Source organism: Eupeodes corollae, chromosome 3 (genome assembly GCF_945859685.1).
Source record: "Eupeodes corollae chromosome 3, idEupCoro1.1, whole genome shotgun sequence".
In the NCBI taxonomy this organism is placed as follows: Eukaryota; Metazoa; Arthropoda; class Insecta; order Diptera; family Syrphidae; genus Eupeodes; species Eupeodes corollae.
This window is the reverse complement of record NC_079149.1, coordinates 3,742,506-3,764,989: the sequence shown is the minus strand read 5'-3', so window position 1 is coordinate 3,764,989 and position 22,484 is coordinate 3,742,506. Positions and strand designations below refer to the sequence as shown.

The window sequence follows — 22,484 nt, the reverse complement described above, 5'->3', positions numbered from 1 at the left end:
AAGATTACCTATTAAAATAAGAGTTCCATATGGATCTGTTCTTGGTCAGTGTTATATTCAATTAAATATAATTGCTGGCAACACGAATTTACTTTATGTAAAACTTATATAACATAGGTATATAACTCTTTTCGCTTCCGTTAAATGGTCTTACAACAGCTTTTGCAGATGATATCTCTTTAACCTACCATTTAAAATTATTTTCTTGTTCATAATTTTATTATAAGTGAAAAACTAAATTAATATAGTAATGGGTGGCGCAACAGTTAGTTTGAGAGCTGTGTGGGAGTACTGTTATCAGGGATGGAAGGGACCTACAGTTTTAAGCCGAATCCAAACGGCTAATTTGAGAAAGCACTTTTCATGACAAGAATTACTCTTGGAGAATTTGTCAATTCCTCGCAAGAGGCAGTACCAAGAACCCAAGACCTCTCGCATGACAGTCCATCGCACTAACCATCATGCCACGGGTACTACTACAAAACTAAATTAATGTAGTTTAAAACATTTGGACTTAATCCTTGTCCTTATAATTTCTATTTCCAAAACCCAAATTGTAAAAAAATCAAACAAATCAGTTTTCCTTTACATTTTTGTGGCGAACATAATTTCGTACGTAACGACTCATATTCCAATTCTTATTTCAAAATTGATATAGTAAAAAACTTTAAGTATTTGGGAATAACAATAGATTCTAATCTAAATTGGAAAGATTATACTAGTAGCTTAAACAACTGTCTTATGGTTGATAGATGAAAAAAATGTATCTCTTAAAGCGATTCAAAAAACGAGGCTGGGATGCGACCCACACTGATAACTTCCCATCCCGTCTGTCGGTTTATCTTGCTTAAAAGTTTGTAGGGTTAAAAAGTTGTTTTAATTTTAAAATTACCAACAATATTTCTCATATAAAGAAATAGTTTTGTTTGAAAATCTAGTTTTGTTAAATAGATTTTTAGTCGGAAACAAATTTTTACCAATTTAAAAAGCATTTCTTGAATTTTTACAAATAAGATGAATCCAATTAATTTGAGAAATATCAAGAACCGAACATCAATCTTTACCAATTTTTTTTTATGGAACTGTTGGGTATTACTGAATATCGAGAACACTATTTTCTTAAAAATAAAAAAAGTTTGAAGTCAATATTTTTAATTTTTAAAAAAGCTATTTGAGTCGAAAGTACATTTTTACCAAGTTTTAGTATTATTTTTGTTAGGTTTTTATTTTTTTGTAAAGAAAAACTGTCAATTCAATTTTTCTCAAAATTTAACCGAATGTTGAAAACAATATTTCTTATAAGTTAAAATTAGTTGGAGGCCATAATCTCAAATTTTTGAAAAGATATTTGAGTCAAAATTCAATTTTTACTAACTTTGAGTAATTTTTTTTAGGTTCTTTTATAAAAAAAACTGTTATTTTTCGTTGCACAAAATTATTTGGAGATAAAATCATTATGTATTCCTAAAATTTTCTAGGTGAACATTTTTTGTATAAATTTTGTTGATTTATAAAAAAAACGTTAATTGGATTTTCTTCAAAAAATATACTTGTTTTGGATTCACGTTAAAATGTATTATATACAATTTAATTCAAGTCTCTAGGGTCATGTTTGTGTTCGTGAGATATTTAGAGTTAACCAAAATTTTCACCTTTTTTTTAAATTGCTATGATAAAAAAAACCACCCATTCAATTTTCATGAGAGCACTTTCTGAATCTTTCTGTCTTATTATCTGTATAGAAAAATTTATTTGAAGTCGATATCTCTTCTGGTTCATGAGCTATGGACGACCTAAAAAACGTCGCTAACGTACGGACGTACGAAAGTACGCACGCACGCACGCACAAACATCTTTCTAAAAAACTTTTATTTCGACTCTAGGAACCTTGAAACGTCGAGAAATGTCAAAATTTTCAATTTGACAAATCGGACATTTAAAATAACTTTCTATGGGAAGTTAAAAATTGGTTCATATGCAAATACTTTAAGACCCTTGTTGCCGGCTCAAAAACATTCAATTCGAATAAGTTGTAACAAAAACCGCTTTACTGAAAGTTGACAATTATACACGGAAATGCACAGCCTTCCAATGAGATACCTTTACCTTTACATTTTTTCAACAGAGTTGAAATTTTGTACTGTAACAGCACTGCGATCTTTTAATAAATTGCCTATGGCAACCAGATCAACTACAAATTTTAGTTTTTTTTCTGTGTAAACAGCCCTATTTTGCTATTCACGTGGATCGTATATTGGATTCACCCATTCGATTCCCTTTCGCACTGTCTTTGCATTCCGCTATCCATCTGGTGAACTACATTATCCCAAACCAATTTGACATTCAAATAAACAGCTGTTTATGCAAAAATCTTGGGAATGTTGAATAATTTGTGTAATTTTTGGGAATTGGGAGTATTGGACCTTTTATTCTATTTGTAATCAGAGTTAAAAAGTGTCTTCCTTCCCCTAAAAATGTTAATATTCTTTTATTTATAAAAGAAATATTCTACATTTAGCAATAAATTAGTTTTCACTTACATTTTGCTTACAAAAATTAACAAACCAGACATCAAATGAAAAATCCGCTGCATTTAATATGCAGATCTGAATTGTATAGAATGAATGCTTTCACGTGAATAGAAGAATTCCGCGCAATATTACCGACGTTACCGACATACACAGATTCACTTCGAATGAATATCAGAAAAATGATTTGTGAAAATTCAAGTAAAGTTATTTTATTTTTCCATTTAAAATAATTTCAAACATTACTGAAAAGAAAATATAATAAAATACTAAAATGTTAATGGAACAACATGGCGTATACGTCACAAAAAATAACACATTTCCCAAATACAATTTTAAGTGAAAGTTGTATAAATTACATAATATTTCCATTTGCGAAGAAACGGTGTGTATAAATGTTTTAAGTCTGTGAGGTGAGGATAGTAAAAAGTGTTTTTTTTCGACATTTGAATGAATTGACAACTTTTACTTTTGTTAAACGCATAATGTGCACTTAAATGATCACAGAAAAAAAGTAAGAAGAATACATCAAAATGCACCACTGTTGTCAATGGAAAGTGTGGCCAAACTCCAACAACTATTCCATTTGAAAGCTCAAAATTAAGTTAAATAGACTTTTGTGTGTTTTGGAGCTAAAAGACATGATTCCAAATTTCACAATTCCATGTAAACTTCCAAACAGAAATATTTATTTATTTATAGAAGCTTTTCTTTAAAAAAAGAAAAAGCTTGAACGTGCGAGAATGTATCGCTCTCACTCTACCCTCTCTTCCGAAGCAAAAACAAATCCAAAGACGATAGGGAGCATTTACCCGCAACCAGAAGCAGAAGCTGAAGCCACCACAACGCACAAGAGTCAAACCCCAAGAAAAGAACTGCCCTCCCAGATACCAGCTAGCTACCATACCAGCTGCTGTCATGAGTCAATGAGCTTAATCGAGCGTACTTGATACGTAAAACTAACCAAACAACAACAAATCGCCAATGAGAAGGAATCACCATCACCATTGGCATTAGCACAGTCAGCGCCAACGAGCCCAACGAGTCAACGGCAACGACAACGACACCGAGCTAAGCGAAGCGATTGCGTTGTAGTTACAGTGCATTATTTTGGCAGTATTCCCAGTGTTACTGCTGTGACAGCATCGTTGTCGTATTGTCTTGTCGAATAAGTAATACTTTTTAGTCTTGTCTTGTCTCGTATTTGGAATGTCCCTTAGTGTTGTTGTCCTCCGTATCCGTTCCGTCCGTATATAGATGACCACAAGCACCAATTCTAAAGGGAACACTCCTTCCTCGTCCTTATCTTGCCACCGCGCTACAGTTCGTGAAATCAATGAACCGTGTCTTATTATGAACTCCGTCTGTCGTAACACTTTAGTTTAGGTCTTTTTGTTTGTAGAGCGCCCCAAGTCGTTGTTTCTTTTTTTCCAACCTTTGAAGTGGAACTTTGGCTCTTGAATAGAAACTAGGAAGAGTTGATTTTAATTGCCTTCGTGATAGTTTCCATATAAAACTTGCAAAGTCGTCCTCGTCCAACTACCCCGATGACCGTGAAATCTCAATCGGTTGATTAATTTCTGTGATGTTTTTCGTGCCTTTTTCGTCCAAATTAATTCTGCTCCGAAGTGCAAAGGCTAATTGATTGCAGCTCCGGTGTAGTGAAGCGCTGTGTCTTGTGTCTCTCAAGAGTGTGAATATTCATGTGGCGCAAAATTTTGCGATTGCCAGTAATCAAAGATAAAGCGTCTATGAATAAAGCGAGCACATTGTGTATGAGTAATCAACTAAAGTATCACAATAAGCAACAAAACAAAAAAAATTAAATAAAAATCAGCTTTGCTTCCATCCACGAGTGACTGAAAAAAATAATACTCTCGACTTTCGACCTTGATAATTAGATTTTTATAATAAACTTCTGATAAGGAAGCTTAATGTGGTTTAATTATTTTGGAGGTACGTAATTATAAATTTGTAGAGAAGAAGAGATCTTCAAAAAATAAAATTTTAGAAAAAAACCTCCCAAAAGTTTATGGCAACAACTGTTATCAGAGTAGCCGTATCGAGTTCTTGTCGACGCAGCGCAGCAGCAGAACAGTATAGATCTACAACTTGTAATCATCAGTCTAGGTGTTGTCAGCAGCATTCGAGAGGCTATAGTCGTAGTTCGAAGAATAAAACTAATTCGAATTCGTTATCATTGTCAATAAGTGAATTTAAACGTCATCATCAGCATCAATTAGGATCTGAATCTGATCCATCAAGCTGTGCCTTATTAGAACTAGACTCTCAATCTCAAGCAATTCGCTTGAAAAATAACTTAAAAAAGTGCCTACATTCAAATTTTCAAAGCAACCAGCGCCAGTGTACAGCTGCTGAAAATCATCAACACTTTGGAGTTCAAGATCATTTGGTTCCGAGAACGAGAATAAATTTAAATAAAATGTCAGACATCAAACGGAACGGATTCACACGGAATGGGGTGAGTTTGAGTTATTGTTCTATTTATTATGTTGCATAACATCTAATTGTTGTCAGTTAGTTAGGTTTTATTTAAAATACAGTGTATCAGGTTTGGTGAGTAGAAATAACGCCTGAGCGGGTACATGGAAGTGTAGACCTACCTTAATGTGGGAATTTTACAAACTAATTGGCTTTTAATTGTTTATTTGCCTTTTTTTAAATTAATGGATAACCCTTCTCAAACGAGTTTACATTTGATTGATGTCGCTCTTGGGATTGAGCTCTATTTATTTGTATAAATTTCCTAATAGTTAAAGTATAATTCTTTGTTTTAATAAGGTAGTTATTTTAAGCTTTAGACTTTCAAATTAAAAGAAACCTTCGCGGTACACAACCATGTTACTTAAAGGTATTTTTTAATGTACGTTTTGGTGGAGGGTCATGTGTTCAAAGTTATATTACTTTAATTGATTTATTTATTTAAAATTTATTCAGTCCGCCGAAATTTAGTTAAAATCTCAATTATTTGGGTAAAATTGAAATGTTTAAGGAAGCTTTTAAGAAAATGACGTGTGTTTTCGTGACTCGTGAGTAAAAGATAGCAAAAGTCAAGTGTTGATTTAAAAATTACTAATGCCCTCATGCGCTTGAAATAATTTCTGTGAGTTCACTTATCATTATAAGTACTTTAACTCAAATGGAATATCGCTAATTAATGTAGTTTTACTCAGAAAAATAATTTAAAGCTTCTACAATAGTCGATTGTTAAAAATGAAAGTTGATATTTTCACACAAAATGGAGTACAGATTCAGATTGAATTAGTTTTTTTCTTTTTGAGCCTTTTTGTTTTTAAGCTTAGAACAGAGCCTAAGCACGTCAATTAGGCTCAGGGTAGGGTTCGATTTATTTCTAAAACAAACTGTCAAAAATTTCTTATCTGTCTGTGTCATACACACGAATAAAACGTTGAGTTAGCCGCGCTCAGTTTTGTATTCCATAAGCTTGACCGTTTTCTTTATATTGCATAAATCAAGTTTCGAACTAGCTCTAATTGAAAAAAAGAAACATAACGCGAGTTTTCCAATTCAAATATGTCTAAGCTATGAAAAGGAATACATAGATCTTTTTTTGACAGCTCAGTTTTCTGCTTTGAACTTAAAAAAAATAAGGCCTTGTGTATCTAAAAATGGCCTGAATTGCCAAATTATAAATTGTGTTTCTGTTTTTGTTAAGTTTGCCTATGGCTTCAAAGTTGTATCACATTTGTCATTCAGAAGACGATTTCTGAGTGTTCAGCTGTAAGCTTAACATTAAATCCAACTAATTTTAATCGTGACTTCGAGAAAAATAAATACAAATTATGAAAACAGTTGAAATTTTGTGATAATCACCCTTATCACAAGCTCCGTCGTAGCAAAGTTCCGAACGTTTCGTTCCGCTACGAAAGAATTTATATCATAGGCCCCAAACGAAATGTGAAAAAGCATTGCCACACAGAAACCATTTATTCGGACTTTCGGAATCAGCTGGTAAACGTCAAAATGTGAAAATCAAAATTGAAATTTAATCTTGGATCTTGCTGTTTGTATATTTTTTAAAATGGATTCATTTGCAATCGCTTCTTTTGCAATAAATGAAGAAAATTTTGCAATGAACACACGGATTAAAAATACAAAGGAACATTTTAAGGGATGCATTTAATTCATTTCACTATTATTTATTTTTATTTTATACGACGCAAGCTGCTTGAGATATCATCCGCATTTTTATTTTGCTTTTCCCAAAAAAAATTTGATTGACGATAAAATACCTGTTGAAGTTTCATTTGTTTCCGCAAAAGTCAGGCAGGTATCGTTTGAGTGGCTTTGATGAAAATTGGTTGGAAGACGTCGACTTGTTGATGTTTCAAGACCAGTTAACTTGATAACACTTTCTTCAAGGTCTGAAAAAGAATGCATTCTGTTCATTCCACCACCTGTAGCATTGATTTCTTTTTTGTTTTCTACAGTTTTCTTTTAATATACGCCTTCCAGTCTAACCATACCTAAAACAAATTAGGGAAATTCACTAACATTCCCGTCAACTTGTCAATAAGCAGCTGGCCAAACTTGCCTTACTTTAAAGGCTCTTATTCCCTCTGAACCTTCCCAATTATTAGCAAATTCAGTAATATGCTTCCAATTATGTTAATTTTGTCTTTCTGGCGTGTTTATTTAATTAGGATAGTCCCGCATAAGCCGCAAGTTATAGCTATCATTGCAAACAAACATTGGATTTTTTTTGACAGGTCGTTTATAGCTATCCTTAATTAAGTTCTGTCATTGACAAAAATTTCCTAATTGAAATCCACCGAAAATTTTTTACTGACAGAAATCTGTCATTGGGACTGTGTGAAATCGGAACCCAAATCAGTGGAACGATTCGTTTCACTTTTAAACATAAAAGTATCAGCTGTTCATGATAATGAATAAAAATACATTTTTAGGAAAAAATAAATGCGAAGCTACACTTTTTTTTCCAAAAAAAAATTCTTTGTGTGAATTCCGATCGATTAGTATATAATTTTCATTTCTAATCAAAGGGAAACACCGTCAAATATCGATTCAAACATTTTTCCGGATCGATTTCAATGATAGCTATAAGTGGCGCCTAAGTTAAACAAGTTCTTATATAAAATGTATGTGATCCTCAGTTAGTAGTTCCAAATGGTCCATATTTAGTTTTAGAACATATTTTTAATATCAAAAGGTAACGAGTTTATTTAAGTATTAAAATTAAAATAAGTCTTAAGTATTGTTTGTTTTTATTTATTTTTAAATCTCCGGCATACCTTATTTCGAAATAGTAGAAAGTTAAGAAGTCAACTTTCGACGTTATAAATTTTAAGTACGATTTTTATCCGTTAAAACGACAAAATTCATAGTTACGGAACTGTCATGCGAACTTTATACTACTTAATTTTGATTTCCTTTAATAAATAATTACTTAAACAAACATTGCAACTTGTCAGTAGTTAAAAGCAGCCTTGTCCTCAAAATGAAATACTAAAAGCACTGATGCTTCGTTAAAATTTTACTTTGACAGCTAAAACTTTTTCCTACTCGTCTTATCTCACTTAAAGTTATTGAACTTTAAATTATCCTCAGCTCAGTTTATTATACAGGAAAAGACGATAAACATTCATACACCAAATAAAATGCAGACTGTTGTCTGCGAATAAGGATACTTCCACGTCATTCAAAACAATAAAATAAGAAAGAACAAAACAAAAACAACAATCATAAACTTACCTCACCGACCGAACAAAACCAAGGCCCAACCCACTCATCGTCATCGTCATCATGAATTCTTATTAGTTTCCATTGTTTGTCCTGACAGGAGCACAGTGGTGGCTCTGGGCTTTGGCTTTGACTTTGTTAACTGAATGTTTTCAATATCCTCATAGATTTTTATATCAATCTCTGAACCTAAATCAAAAAAATAAAAAGTATGCTAAATCGACCTTGTTGGTAGTTGAACTTTATTTTAAACAAAACAAAAGGGTTTCAAAAAGTTTGAAACAAAAAGACTTCAATCAATGACAGTTCAGTATTTTTTCTTACACAAGGTCGTTTATATTGATTTTGTGTTTAGGTTTTTTGTTTAAGGTTGATAGGGTTTATTTTTTGTAATAGTAGAGATACTTCCAGCTGTTGTCTATGAAGTTGGATTATGCAACTTTAGATAGACTTCAATTTTGATAAGAATTCTAAAGTTGTTAGGTCTGGTCGTTACTAGAAACGAATATTTTAAATTTGAGTCATGACAGTTTTGTGTGAAATAAACAACTTGATAAGGTTAAAATGAGTGCTGACGAATCATATAAATATCTTGCTTTATCTATTGAATTACTTCAACTCAAAAGCACACTACACAATACAAATAACTTTCACTATTTATTAATTCTGCGCATCTATGTATATAAAAGTCAAAAAATAGTCGATTGTGTTGTGAGCTTTACTTTTTGACTCTAACTTAAGATAATAATGTGTATAGTTATAATTTAATAATAACAGATACTATATTAATAAATACGAACTGAAAATCAATTAAACTTGTAATTTTCAATCCTTTTGTTTTATGGGATTTTCCATTGGTAAATTTGGTTTTAATAAATACAAAAATTGACTTTTTTCTGTACAATGACACATGATAGAAAATTGATTTTAGGGCATTTTGTTTTCATTATTCTTTCTTTTCATTAAAGCAAATGTCCTCATAGCTGTCAAATTTCCATTTGAATTTGTTTTGACACATGATAGAAAATTGATTTTAGGTCATTTCGTTTAATTTATTCTTTCTTGTCATTAATACTTATGTCCTCGTAGTTGTCAAATATCCATTTAAATTTGTTCTTGCTTTATGCATTTTAGAAGATGAAAATGAACGGTTACCAAAAATTAATTTTAAAATGCCGCCATATTTGAAGAAAAATGAGTCGACATCAATAAAACTGAAAATTAATTTGTATAGGTGTTAATGCAAAGAAAATTATGTCATATCTGTCAAAGATTTAGATCTTTAAGCTTGAGCGAGATAAAATAATGAAACGTCACAAAGAGTTGCCCAACAATAATTCAAAGGGCAGGTACAGCGACATAAGGGTTTTCATTTGATATCAATTGAATTCCTTGAACGTACATTTTGACCAAGGCAACTTGAAACTTAATTTTACTAACCTATATTTTCAGCTCATCGTACAAAAACTATCAAAAATGTTTGTCTACTAAATACACCCCAGGTCCTTTACGACTTGCAATTTGTATTGTAGTGAAATATAAGTTATTTTTTTCCAATTTTACAAGGATCCCTTTTACACAAAAGGTTAAATGAAAATAAAGTTCAGCTTTTAGGTGAATGAATAAAAATGATCAATTGTCATTTTGACATAAGTTGCCTTTACTTGATGGTTTGGGAGATTTTTCTTGACTAACTTTCCAATAAGTTTGCCTTAATTGAAAGGCAATTTTTTGGCAGCTGACCAATCAAATACTAGAAACTTGCCTTACTTTTGAATCCCTTCTATTGTCTGAACCTGCCCCATGTCAAAATTCAAATGTCAATAACACTATCGCTATTAAACTTGTATCGTTCAGATGTCAAAAAAAGAACATGACATTTAAGGAGATGTTATAAACAAATAATCGTAATAACGAAAATTAATGCAAAAGTCATCCAATAAAAACTAATTTTTTCACTTATTTCCTTAATTCCTTGTTGTAAATTATATTGAGAAGGAACCTCTGTCAAAACGGAAGTGATATCATCTAGATTATGCGTTATAAATGTTTTATAATTTGTATTATTAATTTTGTAAAATGTATCAACTGTCTCTTTTTATTAACTTATCACAAAATGATAATATTATAACACGGTAATTATTGATTTTGTATCGATGACCTGGGTGAGTCAATCATGTGTGGGATTAAAAACGAGATTGGGGCTTCTGCATAATGTAGGAAGGTATTTGATATAAATTGGATATGACGTTTACTCCAGCACTAAGAATGCTTCCGTGAAAATATATAACATCGAGTTTCTGCAAAAATAAAGATTTTATTTATTATACTTACCTTATGTGCGTATTTTGTAATAATAAAAAAATAAAATACCTGTCATTGGAGTTGGAGAGTGATGGACGGAAATTTACTCGATTGCATTACAAATAAATAAACATTGTTTAAAGTCAATTTATTTATGTTTTGTTTATCTATTTGGGTTTTAACTTTTCTGTTATAATTAAATTGTTATTGTTGAAATATGTGATAAATGTTGTCAATCCCATCCATGTGAAGTGTGATGTTTATTTGGCAGAGATATCGATTGGATTTGTTTAATCAATGACGCATTTCCCTAACAAAGTCAATTATGTTTGTTCTTTTATACGAGAACATCTTTAATTATTATTTGTTATTATTTTTTTTTCTTTCTTTTTCTATATACACAAACAAAATAACCTTTATTGGGACAAATTAAACATTTTGAAAAAATTTAAGGCAAAATTAATTTCGTTGCATATTTTTCAAGTTGCGACTCTCAAGAAATTTCTTTCGGTTTGCTTTTTTGAACGGATGTGATGAAATACTCTTCAGTTTATTTACGAATACTATTAACCCAAAAAGAAAATATATTATTCTGTTATTTGTTTAAATTATTTAATAAGAAAAACAAAATCGTTATGTAGTAACATATTTACGCAATTAAGTAGTACAATTTCGTTTGTCATTGGTAGACGCACCAGCGAACAATGACGCGTGGTGCCCTATTGATTAATGGAGTAACAAAAGTTCGAAAAGCAAAAACATATCACTGGCACTATCTGCCAATATATAACGATGATTGCTGTGTCATCATCATAGTCCATCGTAATCGTACTTGGCATAATTATTATGCTAATCTTACCTCGTTACACTGAAAATAAATTAATTAAGTAACAAAACCAAATTCTTTGCCAACTTCCAGCGCAATAGATTAAAGCGACTCAAATTAAAACTATATGGATGTCATTAATTTTCTTTATAAGGCGGCTCTGAAAATCCTATAAGTACAGGGATTTGTTTCTTTGAAATCAAACAATTTTCTCGAGAAATTGAGGACAAACGGTAATATGAAAGCTAGACCCATAAAACTTACAGTTCTTTACTTATAATGGGCAGGTTCAGACATTATAAGGGACTTAATTTGCAGTTCTGCATTCTTTGAACACAAATTTTAGTTTAAAGTTCTAGTTACTTTTTTAAGTGTCATAAATTTCAAACTCAGAACTTTGCTTCACAAACTCCTACCTTCAGTTCATCGTACAAAAACTACCAAAAACAATATTGTCTACAAAACACATCTCAAGCAAGCTACATGTCAAATAAAATTTGTATCTTGTATTGGAAGAATATATAGTCCTTATTTCTTTTTCAATTTGACAAGTAACCCTTTTCCACAAAACATTAAATAAAATCGGTCAGAAAATAAAAAAAATCATAGAGAAATAAAGTTCAACATTCTTTTGAATGAAAAAACATGGTTTACTGTCATTTTGACATAAGCTGACTTGATTTGATAGTTAGGGAGATTTTTCTTGACTAACATTCCAGACAACTTTCAATTAAAGTTGCCTTAATTGGAAGGTGATTTGTTGGCAGCCAGCCAATCAGATACCAGAAACTTGCCTTACTTTTAAGTCTCTTATGTCGCCTGAACCTGCCCAATGTGACATGTAGTTAGAAAACTTCAAGGATTTTTTTTTGAAATTCGAAATATGACGGAAACTAAGAAACTTATTTGTTGCTGTGTTAAGGCCGATTGCGTTCCCTCGAAATATTTTCTGACAACGTTAATCTATGGATATAAATATCCCTTACACAGAAATCCAATGTAATGACAGCCAAATTTCCCTTTTGGTTAGAGGGAAATTCTATTATATTAATAACCCACATTGAATTTGAAGTCCCATTGAAGAGGACATTAATTTGCTGAAACAAATATTTCGGTCATAAAACAATTTTCTTTCTGTGTAGTTTGCGTTTTTTTATTATTATCACGCGCAATTTTAGTTCATTCAAGCTTAAATTCAAGTACGTACATATTAAAAAAAAAAGAAAGAAAAGAAATGATTGTAATGCAATTAATAATTTCTTTTCGTTTGCATCATCGAATTAAAAGCATGAATTCATTTTTGAGTATTTTGAGTATACTTAAATTTAAATCAAGTCGAATTCGTTTGATGGGTTATCATTTCTATCAGTTTTTTTTTCGTATTTTATGAATCATCATGATTATACATAATTGCGCTAAGGTTAATGTATATGAAACAGTTTAAGATTAGATAATACAAAGTATTTTGTTTATTCTAATAAAACAATCAACTTTTTGTTGAAAATATTATCTGGATTTAATTGAACCACAAAAAAAAGATGCTGCTAGCTTGAAAAAAAAAAACATTATCATTAGACTTAGTTTAAGATAAGAATAAGGTTTTTAATAAGAAGGACAAAAATATAGAACTCAATATTTTAATATTTAGACACGGGGTAAGATAATCCAATATTTGATGATACATACTACATAAATCATTAAGTTACTATTACTCAGAACGACAAGTGGGATAGTCATTTTGTAAGATCTTATTTGGGGTTTTAAGCAGGGTGCGCCATCTGGAATAGCGCTTTTTCAACATTTCAATAATACCGCCATTTTGTAGTCGATTTTCACATATGAACAAAATTGATATCTCTCTAACTTTGTTGGTTTTACAGCACATCCTGTTCAGTTTTTTTTAGTTGTGAAATGGTAATTTGTATGTTTATCAACTTTACCGTCCGTCATTAAAATTTTGTCTCACTATAGAGCAATCGTTTTCAATGTCATATATGCTACGAAAAATGGCAGTAAATGACGTTTCTTAATTGTGTTCATCTGTCAAAATTGGCTTAAAAATGGCGGCACAACAGATGGCGCCCCCTATATTTTAGAATAACCTATGAGTTAATCAACACATAGCTTTATTCTTACTCAGAAGAGTAGATATTTGGTCTAATGTTGCGCTATAAATTCAGATTATTTTATTGTTTTGTTCAAACCATCTCTCTGTGTCCATTGAGTGCAAAAGAATGCGTGTAACTTCCGGAATTCATACCGGAATACCAATTAACCCAACTAGAGCTTTATGGATTTGTATTCAAAATTCTCTTTTTCTTTTCCACATGCGACAATATAACGTCCATCATATCAAAGCACGTAATCGTCTCGTGTGCATGTCCCAAAAAAAAAATTAGGCTAATGCATAAATTATGACATGGCATCAGCATAATTCAATTGTGGAAGAACTCATAACATCATAAATATTGCATTAGGTCAAGACCCTTAAGCTTATAAAAGGCGGCGCGGCCGGCGGGTTGTATGATGAAGCAAGAAACCTACTCGTATTCGTATAGTGCAATTACCACTTTCATAATCGAAGTGGCACACAGGTACTCGTACAACATACGAGGAAATATTTCTTCTTTTTTTCCAAAGATTTATAAAGCAAACAATTCTCTTTACCCATAATAACATCAAAGATACATTCTCATTTAAAATTAATCCTATCCAAAGGATTTATTATGCTTACAACAAACTATGTTCATGGGTTAAATAAATTCCTTTGGGGGAAAGGAAATAACCAATTCAATTTGCGCCAACTATTTATTTATGCGAAATCAATATAGCAATTTTGGAAATACAATAGATAAAAAAACTAAAAATAAATATAAAAATATTCTAATTTGACTTTAATATGCATAAAATGTATATTCATTATCCATTATAAATATGTACATTTCATTAGAAAGAAGATAAATGATTGCTTTTTTATGTTTGGCGTTTAAAATAGTAAAATATTTTAGTTTTAAAGATTTATTAATTCAACTCATGTGGGGGCGCTTTAAATTGTATAAATATTTTAATTCTATTTACAAACAGGCTTCCGCAATTGAGGATATATTTTCTTAATAAAATTACATCCCATCAAAACAGAAAATGCCCTCAATAAAAAGAAATAAGTCCTCAATTTGTTTAAAATTTTAAGAAACAATTTTAATTTTATTTTTAACCAAGAAGTAGTAAATTTTAGAGAATCAAAAGTCCACGAAATCAGGCTTCAGACGCTAAAACCCAAAATAAGGGTATATTTTCATAATGAAATGCCAAGAAATTTCAAAAGAATTTTGTAGGGTTTGGTATCCACCATTTAGAAGGATATATCCTTCGTTGGAATAGAAAATTCCTTTCAGGCAGTTCATTACAAATAGTATTGGAACAATCCATGTCTGAAAACTACAAAATAAATACTGGTGTGCCTCAGGGCTCTGCTCTGTCTCCGGCGCTCTTTCTTATTCTTATTAATAATCTCCTTTTTCGAGCTTCTATACTTATTCATTGTTTCGCCGACGATAGTACTCTTAGTTTTTCAGGCCTACATCCATCTTCGTCTGATGTGGAACTGCGAAAATTATACTAAGCTCATTTAATTTCTTAAAAATGCGGGTAGATTTTTTATTAAAGTTTTAATAAAGTTAAAATTAAATTTGAATTTATTTGCTTCATATCGAAGTTTATTTTTGACTGTTCGCAGCGAGTGTTGAAATTCCAAAAAATGGCAACAAGAACCCTAAATTTGAGAAGTTGCAATGATTTTGTTTTCTGGTCTTGTTTATTTTGTTTATAATTTCAGGACAATTAATTAATAAATATAACACAACAGGTAATTGCTTTAATGTGCTTTCATTTAAGTTCTTTTTTTATGGAAAACAATGGAAATCGCAAAATAGGAAAATGAAAGGACATGAAAGTTGTATTAAATAATTAAATTGTCAGCGTTGTTTTTTAAGACATTCCTAGACTTTATGGATACTTTCTTATTAAATGAAATATATGTATATATGTACTACATCGTACTATACGCATGTGAGGAACCATGAATAAACAATTACCTTTTTAAAGTGGAGTTTCCTATATTATAATTGGTTTAAAATTAATTAAGAGATGTTTTTATGGGACATTCTACAGCTTGTCAAATTGCTGCGACTCTTAACTTGGATTCCAACCAAATTAAACCGTTTTAAAGCTCTTGCATATTAAGCAAATAAAATATCATAAAAAATCTGGTATAGGGTGTTTTTCAGCACAATAAAAAGATTCAATGGTTGTTGTCTATAGTTTGGCAGTTGATATTGTCAAACTGTGTTGACAATTCTTTTCAGTAAAGTTTGGCAATTCTGTATCAATCGTTTAACAAAAAACAATTCTTCTAAATTGTGAAAGTTAAATTAATAAATAACTAATTTCTGGTAAAATAGTTTGGTGTAGTTTACACAATGCCTGCGTTCAATCTCAGGCAGAAAGGTTAGGTTACGTTAACGTGGCTGCGGATTTAGAATCCACACACTTAGGCCAAGAGAAAGGCCCGTTGTGATACCACATGAATCTAGAGAATTACTTCTAACTAGTCGAACCATTTTGAGCTTTTTATAAAGCGAAGAAGATATTTGATATCCTTTTTAGCTAGTTCACTGGGATTATCAAAAGAGTAGTCCCCCAGATGAAGTTTGCGTCTGAGTGAAAGAGCAGGGCAAGTGCATAAGAGATGAGAGATTGTTTCCTCTTCTTCTTCGTCCATGCAGCTCCTACAGAAGTCATTTGAGGCTACGCCAAGTCGTATTGTGTGTCTGCCTATAAGACAGTGTCCTGTAAGGACACCTATTAGGGAGCTAATATGAAGTCTGCTTTGAGATAACAAGTCTTTAGAGCGCTTTAGGTCCAGTGAAGGCCATATGAGTTTTGTGGCTGCGCATGTTGGTAAGCTGTGCCACCACAGACAGATAGGTTATTCGGATACCTTTTTGTCAGTGTTTTACGTGTAAAATAACAGCTGATCAAAAACAGCTGTGAGGCCAAAAAAGGAATCCAAAGGTGTCCACCAATTTCTAGGGTATATAGGTATCTGACAGAACAGCTGATTCATGATACATGGTTGAATTTCAAGAAAATTGAAAATTGATTTCAGCTTTTTGTATGTATTGGTAAACAAACTGATACAAAATGTTGGTTGAAGGTTTATTTGAGGATATTCTGTATGATGAAAAAGCTAATTATAAGGTAATTATGATCTATTTTTTTTACTATATCTAGGTATTGTCACTTCATAATAGCCCTCGATTCTATTAGCATAGTTTTCTGTTAAACTTTAATCGTTTAAAACCGAAGATTTCGCAAGTAAATTATTATTCGTATATTATTTATTAAATTGTTACGCACCTATCAATTCATCATCGTCGGACGAATCAGTTTAATTATCCATTAAATGTTTTATCTTACAACAATTTTGACTTCGAAGCTTAAATATTTCTCTGCTTTTTGTGAACAGCTGAAAGTTGTTTTTATTTTTTTAAAGCTATCTCAATCTTAATACATCTATTCAACTCGTTCAACAAGGTATCTAAAAATCCACTTATCCAAGGTACCCTATCCAATATAAGATTGAACGCAGCCAAACGTTGGGCCATCGATCCATATTTCTTTTAAAATAAGGAAAAAGCTATCTAGCCAAACTGACAGAATTTTTATTTTCATTAATAAATCAGCTGAATATCGACGTATGCAATTGCGTATGCAATAATGCATACGCAATGTACACACATCAGCGCTGTCTACCAAGGAATTTTAGCACTTTTAGTATTTTTTCTTTTTATATATTTCATTTAACTAATTCTATTTCACTTTTTTTAATGTCTTTTTCTATATTATATTTTCTTCTTTTAAACTGTTTAATTGTTTCTAGTCGATTTTTATTTTTGGAAGTCTATTCAGCATTTTTTCTACCCAAAAAATTGAAATTTCTTTTTCTGGCATCTTTCTTTATAAAACAAAGTTCTTCATTACGCTGTTTCGTTCATCTCAGGTGGTGTTTTAAATATAACATGACCTATGAGTCAAGCTAGAGGTAGAGGGGTTCCACAGGTCAGCAGCAATACAAATTTCAACAAAACAGGGACTATGCTCAAAGTTTTTCGAAACAGATACGATGGATTATCTGTATGTCACATAAATGCTCAAAGTCTGCTCAAACACTTGGATGAATTTAAAAGTACTTTCAATGATTCCAAAATGGACATCATTTGCGTATCTGAAACATGGTTGACCGAACAAGTTGATAGCTGCTTATTGAGCACCGGTAACTTTAAAGTTTTCAGATCTGATCGTACTGTTTCTAGGGGAGGGGGAGTGGCTATTTTCATAAAAAAATGTTTCAAAAGCAAGTTAATAAGGAGTACAGACAATAATAGTGGATTGCAATACCTATTTATAGAAGTCACTTGTGCATCCAATAAATGTCTGATTGGTGTTATCTACAAACCTCCTAACATAACAGACACAAACGTCATTACAGACATTCTAGAGGAAGTAACACCTAACTTTAACCACATAATTATTGCAGGTGACTTAAATATTGATCTATTAGATAAACATAACAGTAGGACCAAAAATTTCAACGAAAATCTATTATCCATCAACCTTTTTCCAGTTAACACTGATCAACCCACGCATTTTACTTCGTCTAGCTCCACTCTACTTGATACATTCCTGGTCAATCAACCACATCTTGTGAACTTCTATGGGCAGCTTGATGTTTCCGGATTTTCCAAGCATGACTTAATTATCGCTTTTTATAACATTAACCTAAATCCGACCTCAGAAACAGAAAGCATTTCATTTAGGAATTTCAATGCAATCGATATGCAATCATTGGTAACAAGTATATATAACTCTAATTTAGAAAATATATACTACATATCAGACGTAGATGAGCAAGTTTATTTCTTTACTAACAAAATTAATGACCTTTTTGACACCTTTGTGCCAATTAAAAACGTGCGAATCAAAAACCCTGAAATAGGATGGTACACTAGTTACATTGATAAACTTATTCTGAAAAGAAATATATCTTACAAACGTTGGAAAAGGTTCAAGTTACCACTGTTGTTCATGCAGTACAAAACGTTAAGAAATGCAGTGAATATTCAAATCAGAAATTCCAAGCGAAGATTTTTTGCGTCGAGATTTAACAATGTTTCTTCCAAAAAATTGTGGCAGAACATAAAATCTCTTGGTATTACGACGAAACAAAAGATTGCTGAGGTTGACTGTGACGTAAATGAACTAAACAAACAGTTCGTAAGTTCTGTTTCTGACACAAATAATGGTGTTGCGTTTGACACAAACTTTGAAAGAAGTAATGAGCTTCTCTCAAGTTTCAGTTTTAAAAGAGTTTTTGAAGTTGAGGTATTTAAGGCCGTAAAAGACATAAAATCCGACGCTATTGGACTAGACAATATGCATCCTAAGTTTGTAAAAATTATTCTTACTTTTATATCTCCTTTCTTGACACATATCTTTAATTCAATATTAACAAAGTCCTGTTACCCGGCACTATGGAAAGCTTCAAAAATACTGCCGATTCTTAAACAGTCTAATTCGCAACAAAAAGAATACCGACCAATTTCTATCCTACCATTCATTTCAAAAGCGTTTGAAAAGATCGTTAGTCAGCAGATAACAGCATTCTTGGAAACACGGAATTTAATTACACCGACGCAATCTGGCTTTAGACCGAAACACAGCTGTACGACTGCGCTTTTTAAGATAAGCGACGACATACGACAACAAATCGATAATAATAAAGTCACAACTTTGGTTCTCCTTGATTTCTCTAAGGCGTTCGACACTGTTTCACATACAATTCTTCTGAAAAAACTGAGTTCTTTTTTCTTCTTTGAAAACTCAGCCTTAGCCCTCATAGCACAGTATCTAAGCCATCGAACTCAGGCTGTTTTTGCTAACTCTAGGCTGTCGGATTTCCTCCCTACCCCTAATGGTGTGCCCCAGGGATCGATTTTGGGACCACTCTTATTCACACTTTTCAATAATGACCTTCCATCTGTACTCCGGCATTGCAAAATTCATATGTATGCTGACGACGTTCAAATTCATTTGAGCTACAAAATCGGCATGGTTGAAGACGCAACTGCCAGAATAAATGAAGATTTGATGTGTATAAACCAGTGGTCCAGGGAGAATCATCTTAAACTTAACCCTAAGAAATGTCAGGCAATCGTCATCAGTAACACTGCAATAGATACTTCTTATTTCCCTAGTATTGAACTTGAGGGGAAAACGTTAAGTTACGTTAGAACAGTTAAGAATCTAGGGATTGTTTTTAACCAGAAACTTACATGGGACGATCACTTGACTTGTGCCGTTGGTCGAATATATGCTGCTTTGCGGGTTTTATATATATCTGCCAGTTGTCTTCCAGTCTCAATAAAAATGACTATAGCAAAATCTCTTGTCCTACCAATACTTTACTATGGCAGTCCCATTTTCTGTGCCCTTGACAGCGCTAATAAACGAAAACTTCAAGTCGCGTTTAATAATGTTGTTCGCTTTATTTATGACTTGCGACGGTTCGATCATGTTTCGATGCAAGCAAGTAGTGTTTTCAACATGACCTTCAACAACTACATAAACTATCAAACTTTGACATTTCTTTTTAGACTTATTCATACTAGATCTCCTGAATATCTATACGAAAGGCTTAGGTTCCCAGTATCACAAAGAAGTAATGTTCTAATTGTCCCTTCTTTCAAATTCAGAAATTCAAAACAACAGTTCTTTGTACACGCTGTTGCCCTATGGAACTCCTTGCCTGCTAACCTGAGAGGGATACACAGCAGCACTCGTTTTGAGAACTCTTTAAAGAACTTATACAAATGCTGAAAATGTTTCCAAAATAAAAATCACTTTGTCTTAGAATTTAAAAATGTATGTTATTTAATTTTTCATCATGATCATTTATCTAAAATAAATTTTCTCTTAACTTCAAGCAAACTGTAAATTTAGTAAATTTAGCATAATAATTTGATTCCTCTTTTTAATTTGATAAAATTTAAATCTGAACATAATAAGTATTAAAAATAAGACTCTATGTTTTAAAATGCTTAATGATAATAAATAAATACAAAAAAATTTGGTTCAAACATGACCATATAACTTATCATACGAAGCACTAAACCTTTAATTTATTGATAAATCAATTTGGTGACAACTCTATTTCTAAAAATGGGCTTACGACCAGATTAATTTACAAAATTAGTGAAAAATTGAACTGCTCAACTGTGGGAGCGAAGATTTGCTGGAAACTATAATTAAAAATTGTGTGGGTTTTATTGGAAAATCTATCAGTAGTATCGTAAGATTTTACACGAATAACAAAAACAATATCCGCAGTATGAATACTACCGATAAAAGTTAGAAAAATAAAAGAACGGGTGGGTTTTTGACATTTATACGAATCTCGTATGGATCTTATTTGATTTGGTTCTCAAATGTTGGTACGATTGATATTGCATTTGTATCTATATGGCTGTGTTCGTTGAGTAGTTGTGCATTTGGAATCATGTGTATTTTCCATTGGGGAAAAAAATCAATCAATCAATAGTGAAAATGGACTAACTGAGCTTATTTTGCAAGAGAAAACAATAGAGGAGATAATTAAGTTTTGCTATGTTTCCACCAAAGGTTTATCAAAGGTTTAGATTTAATAAATCTTTTTGGTGTTTCCAAAGCACAAGAAGATTTAAAAATGCTTAAATTTGACAGCACTTTCTAAAATGCAAATGATGTTTCGATGTGTGAAGTGCAAGTGAGTTTAGTTTGATTCGTGTTAAACAATGAAGAACTGATTAGTTAAGCAACATATAAGAATATGCGCTTCAACACCACATGTCAATGGTCTACGAACAAACCCCCTTCTTGAAACAATTGTTAAATTAACTTTTTTTTTAATAAAATGTCAATTTCCAGATGTTTTTTAAATACAACCTGGCTACTACTGATGCGTTTTCTAGGGAATTTTTTACTATACTATTTATAGAATGCCAAAAAACAGGGGTAATAAAACATAGAGTGAGTTCAACAATATCTCTATCTTCTAATCTTAAAGTACTCAAGCTCTTAAAAAAACACCCGTTAAAACCAAAATATTAACCCGTCTTAAAATTGAAATATACCTATACAACATGGTATTTATATAAAGTGAAAATGATACTAAGAATATGATTTAACTTTAAGGCCACATTTGTTGTTCTTACGTGATGTTAACAAATTAATTTCTTGGGAGTAGCACAGCACCAGAAGTCTTCTAACTAAGTAATTACTTTGGGATTACTCATGCGAGTAAATGTGATACAAGCTATACGAAATACCCTTGAACTAAACGACACCAATGTGCAAAATGTGCCTTTAAAAAAATACTAAATACGCAAAAATACGCTCACACACTTTAATCACTCTTTTCAATTAAATCTGGCATCTTAAATTGTTACCATGGTAAAATTAATCTTTTTTTATATTTTTATATTAATTCCCATGCTAATATTATTTTGTGCGTTTTTGTTTGTTAATCTTGGGGCGGTGTGTAAACCTTTACCTACATACATGCGATACTAGGTATACAAGATGGATATAAAATTTTGCTGCGTAATTAAGACGTAATTTTGATTCTGTAAGCAAAAACCATTCGCAGTTGGTTGATAAATAATGCACACGCCAGTTCCTCTTATCATCGTACATTCTCTCTCGAAGATTAGGTTCTTACACATATTTCGTATTCGTGTTTATTATGTACATTTTGTGAGACGACAATGTTTCAAAATTCAAACATCAAGTTAATATAGTGGCGCAGCAAATTGAAGTGACAAAAGGTAAAAATGTGTACTTATTTATACATGAGTTTAAGTTATCTTAAATTGATAACGTACGTAGATGATACGAGTATGATATGATACCATTTTTGGCTCAAATATGTTCTTTTTTTTATGGAGTTTGTATTGTTTTATTATCTTATAGGAATGTGCTTTAGGAAC

The 22,484-nt window shown here is 31.7% G+C and overlaps 1 protein-coding gene across 1 annotated transcript in view; it reads left to right on the top strand.

Annotated features, from left to right (window-relative positions):
• Positions 1 to 4,746: 4,746 nt before the first annotated feature.
• LOC129949488 (ras-related protein Rab-32) overlaps positions 4,747 to 22,484 on the top strand; it is a 37,582-nt gene continuing 19,844 nt past the window's right edge. Inside the window, exon 1 of the mRNA XM_056060987.1 lies at positions 4,747 to 5,010. Within this exon, the coding sequence (XP_055916962.1) occupies positions 4,972 to 5,010 (39 nt within the window). The 5' untranslated portion in view covers positions 4,747 to 4,971. The remainder of the gene's footprint in view (positions 5,011 to 22,484) is intronic.